The 4384-nt window shown below is 28.8% G+C and overlaps 1 protein-coding gene across 1 annotated transcript; it reads right to left on the reverse strand.

Moving 5' to 3' along the window:
* Positions 1–1309: 1309 nt before the first annotated feature.
* Positions 1310–2598, reverse strand: LOC111617206 (p21-activated protein kinase-interacting protein 1-like). Its single transcript, XM_023358536.1, has 3 exons — positions 2345–2598; positions 2037–2199; positions 1310–1519 (listed from the first exon to the last, which is right to left on the reverse strand). Exons 1-3 carry the CDS (start codon positions 2408–2410, stop codon positions 1395–1397), a joined length of 354 nt encoding a protein of 117 aa, XP_023214304.1. The 5' UTR covers positions 2411–2598; the 3' UTR covers positions 1310–1394.
* Positions 2599–4384: the final 1786 nt, after the last annotated feature.

The following is a 4384-nucleotide window of genomic DNA, read 5'->3' on the forward strand; positions in this document are numbered from 1 at the left end:
ATTTTTTAATACACTACAAACAAATTCTAGAAAATTAATAATAAAGTCTTGTAATTTAAGCCTATACTGTTGTAGGAATCTTCTTTGCAATTATAACAATTTAAGACATTTAAAATTTTCTCAAAATAATTAAAAACTATCAATTATATTATTATTTGTTGATAAATAAATGACTGTTTAAATAAACATACAGGTGTCCCAATAATCTTTCTAGACACCTATTATATAAATTCATAACACAAAAATGAAGTAATCTATTGAAATGTAATTTGTGGTAAAAGAAAGAATTACTCAAAAAGTATTTTATTAACATACATTCAATAAATCTTTGAATTCCACAGACTGCTACAGAACACTTCTCTAAACTGTTCCACAGATTCATCCGATGTCAAAGGCAACATAATCTCAAGTGTTGAACACTTCCTGTGTCTAAAATTTCTTCATCCGAACATAAATTGAAGAAACACTTGATGGTGTCTTTTTGTACTTCTTGCAATACTTTCTTTGCATAGTTATGATGACTTTGTTTCAGCTAACCACAATACACAATCTGCTTTTTCCTATATTATCACCATTTTTAATTCTGCAAACTACTAATATAAACTTTCTTTTACTGTAAACTGTATTTCAATAAACCATTTCATTTTTGTGTTATGAATTTGTATAATAATAAAGATCTTTCTTAAACATCCTATAAATTGAAACAAACTTATTCCAAACATTCATTTTGATCATTCTACTATGCATCTGTTCATATTAAATTTTAATTTAAAAATAATGAAGGATACCTAAATAAATATTTAATAAATAATTAAAAATAATATCTAANAAAAGAAAGAATTACTCAAAAAGTATTTTATTAACATACATTCAATAAATCTTTGAATTCCACAGACTGCTACAGAACACTTCTCTAAACTGTTCCACAGATTCATCCGATGTCAAAGGCAACATAATCTCAAGTGTTGAACACTTCCTGTGTCTAAAATTTCTTCATCCGAACATAAATTGAAGAAACACTTGATGGTGTCTTTTTGTACTTCTTGCAATACTTTCTTTGCATAGTTATGATGACTTTGTTTCAGCTAACCACAATACACAATCTGCTTTTTCCTATATTATCACCATTTTTAATTCTGCAAACTACTAATATAAACTTTCTTTTACTGTAAACTGTATTTCAATAAACCATTTCATTTTTGTGTTATGAATTTGTATAATAATAAAGATCTTTCTTAAACATCCTATAAATTGAAACAAACTTATTCCAAACATTCATTTTGATCATTCTACTATGCATCTGTTCATATTAAATTTTAATTTAAAAATAATGAAGGATACCTAAATAAATATTTAATAAATAATTAATAAAAATATTTCAACAAATTTAAAACTTACTTATGTCCCTTTAATGTCTTAAGACATTTCCAATTTGAAGAAGACCAGACACATATTGTCCCATCTTCACTACTACTGAATAAATGAGAATCCTTGAAAAAACTCAAGCAGGTAATTGTTCCTATTAAACAATAATTAATTATTATAAACTATTACTTTCAATGATCAATTACATAAATTTAAATAATAATTTCTGTAAAAAATAATACTTCTAAAAATTCAATCATAAAATAATTATCTTTTATTACAATAAAAATAAAATTTTAATAATGTACAATTTCTGTAAAATCATGACAAAACTTGCCTAATTATTAATGAAGTGGTAAGCTAGATACTGCATTAAACAAATATCTGTTAATTCTAAAATATTTGAAAGAACAACAATAATACTTTACATATAAATCAAATGAAATAAAAATTACTGATTTCTGTACTTGAATGTTCTTTATGATTTAATGATATTCATTCATTGTCTTAAGTGAAAGAAATGTTACCACACTTAACTAAAATAAATGTTCTATATCTTTTTCTGATTGTGCCAAATGAAATGTTCATCAAAACCAGTTTATACTATTATAAGACAATATATAAATAGTAATAATCATTTTCAGAAATCTTATGATATAAAAATATCTTACCACTATGTTGAACTATGTTTCCAATTTCCTTTTTTGTTTTTAAATTGAATATCTGAATAGTTTCATCAATACCTCCCGAAACTAAAAATTTATGCGAAGTTGCTATACAACGAATAGGTCCAATATGTGCTTGACAAGCAAATGTTTGTTGTAATTTATAATCCTAAACAAAACATATTAAGACTGTATTAACTATTTCTCTTTAAGAAATCAAATTCAATTATTTAAATTTAAATATATAAATACTTTAACTATTTAAATTTTCATATATATTAAATGTTTGCATTTTTCTACAAATATTAACAAACCTGTTTTTCTTTTATTAATTTATAGCCTAACAGATAGTGCTCATAAGTTCCGACTATAACTTCCATGTTAAAAGTTACAGACCACGTGTTGAAATACGATGTGAAATACGCTGTCAACAAATTAAGTGTTACAGTGTTGCCAATTATACAAATAATCTTGTTTTCAAATTTATAATTACATACACTAATATTTTACTTAATAAACAAATTAGATTAAATTACTTTTAAAAACAAATATATATATATTTTTCGTAAAGCAAAACAAATGTCGCTGAACAATTGAGTCCTAATAGTCGAGATTTTTTTTGTAACTCCGCCCTGTGGGCACTAAGAAGGCCTCTTTTAGCAAGTCCATTATGGGTTCGGCTAGGTCCACAATAGGGCGGCCGGGTGATGAGACACGGGGCCGACATATTCGGTCGGATTACTCCCCGAAAAATTCCTGGAATTTTTCAACCCGTTCGGAGTCGATTCCGGATCCTCCAGAGTGGTAGACTGCCACCTTGACCGCTCGGCCATTCGGCCGTCTTGACCCGGGACCTAGGATAAATCCGGGTAGGTCGAAGACTCCACAGGAATTTTTTAAGTGTAAATCGTTGCGGACCTTACACCTTCAACTTTTAACGTAATCTATCGAAGAACACTGAACTTATTTCTATGCATGGTAGAAGATTTTTCTGCAATGGTTTCTGTTCTTTGTGTATCTTAACACAGCACAGATTTTGTTTTATTTTAGTTTTTATTACTAAAAGTTGTTAAAAACAATTTTAAAGTTCTGAAATTTTGAGTAGAAGTCTCCTAAATATTAAGTATTCTTTACAACACATTCAATCACATATACTTGTAAATTATTAAATAAAGGAAGAAGACATTTTCCTACATTTATACATCATAGTAATTTAAAGGATTCCTTAGGTTTAATTTCATGTAAATAATAAGCACATCAGCGTCGTGCCGTGACATTTAATAGTAGGAAAGCTGTGTTTCTGTAAGAAGCCGACTTCCAGGGGCAATCAGTTAATTGCGCGTCAGTGATGGTCAAGGGTCCATTCGTATCGTTTGTTCGATAAGCCGGTAAAAACCGTAGACTTCTCTAAATGTATTTTTAATTAATACCACAATTACATTCCGAATCGTTAGCCACGATATAAGGGCTACAATTATAAATAAAATAATAAAAACTTACTTAGTGAAATAAAATATGTGGTGGATGTACTGTACAGTACATACCTGGTACAAAATATTCTTCAATTATATTAATATATTTTTAAAGAAAATTATAATTAAATATAACTTTGTAAAGAAACGTACATAAAAATAACATAAAATCTTCTTTACTTTTTAAATCTGAAAACAATCCACTTATTCAAATAGCTCCCTACGAGTGACTAATGGATGGAATCAGAGACGGTCCTGATAGGTGCATGCACGCGGGCTGCAAATACCGAGGGTGCCGATACCGGTCAATGTCAAATGCCTCTTTTGTCGCATCACTAGTATACCTAAAAGGACGCGACAGGGTTGTTGTACATTTTAAACGTTTCTCGCCATAGCTGTAAAAATCTAAATATGTTAAACTTAATAAATCGTCCGTCGTTTGTTTTCTAACTAATTAGTTTTAGGACCAGGGTCCACGGAAATTTCCAAAATTTACAACTTTTCGGACATTGCCATTGAACTGGAAAAATTTCTCTCTTTATTACATCTAATATTACGAAGAAATCAGTCCCCACTATACTCGGCTATAGATTGGTTCTAACCGAACCAAATTTTACTTAAACAAAAGCTTAACCAGCTTTTGTTTAAGTAAAATTTTGGCTCTTTCGTCAGGGTTTTGTTTATGTCCCCAATTCCCTAATCGCTTAATTATTTAACTACTTCTTAAGTAGAAATAAGTCGAAACCAGTTACTTTGTACTCGAATATTGGTAGTCTCGGGGAAAAAAGTGGAAAGACAAATTTTATGACAAACGGATACATAAATCGTAAATTTAAAGAAAATAAATTCTAGAGCTTTTCCTGTACCTCGTGCATCTCTCTC

The sequence above is a fragment of the Centruroides sculpturatus genome, unplaced genomic scaffold (assembly GCF_000671375.1).
Source record: "Centruroides sculpturatus isolate CEXI.00-Female unplaced genomic scaffold, Cexi_2.0 scaffold5115, whole genome shotgun sequence".
Classification (NCBI taxonomy): Eukaryota; Metazoa; Arthropoda; class Arachnida; order Scorpiones; family Buthidae; genus Centruroides; species Centruroides sculpturatus.

Coding starts and splice junctions, on each gene's coding strand:
- LOC111617206 (XM_023358536.1), bottom strand. CDS start 2,410: ATGGAAGTTATAGTCGGAACTTATGAGCACTATCTGTTAGGCTATAAA. Junction 2,200..2,344: donor AATTAATAAAAGAAAAACAG/GTTTGTTAATAT, acceptor TGTTTTGTTTAG/GATTATAAATTACAACAAAC. Junction 1,520..2,036: donor AAACATAGTTCAACATAGTG/GTAAGATATTTT, acceptor ATTGTTTAATAG/GAACAATTACCTGCTTGAGT.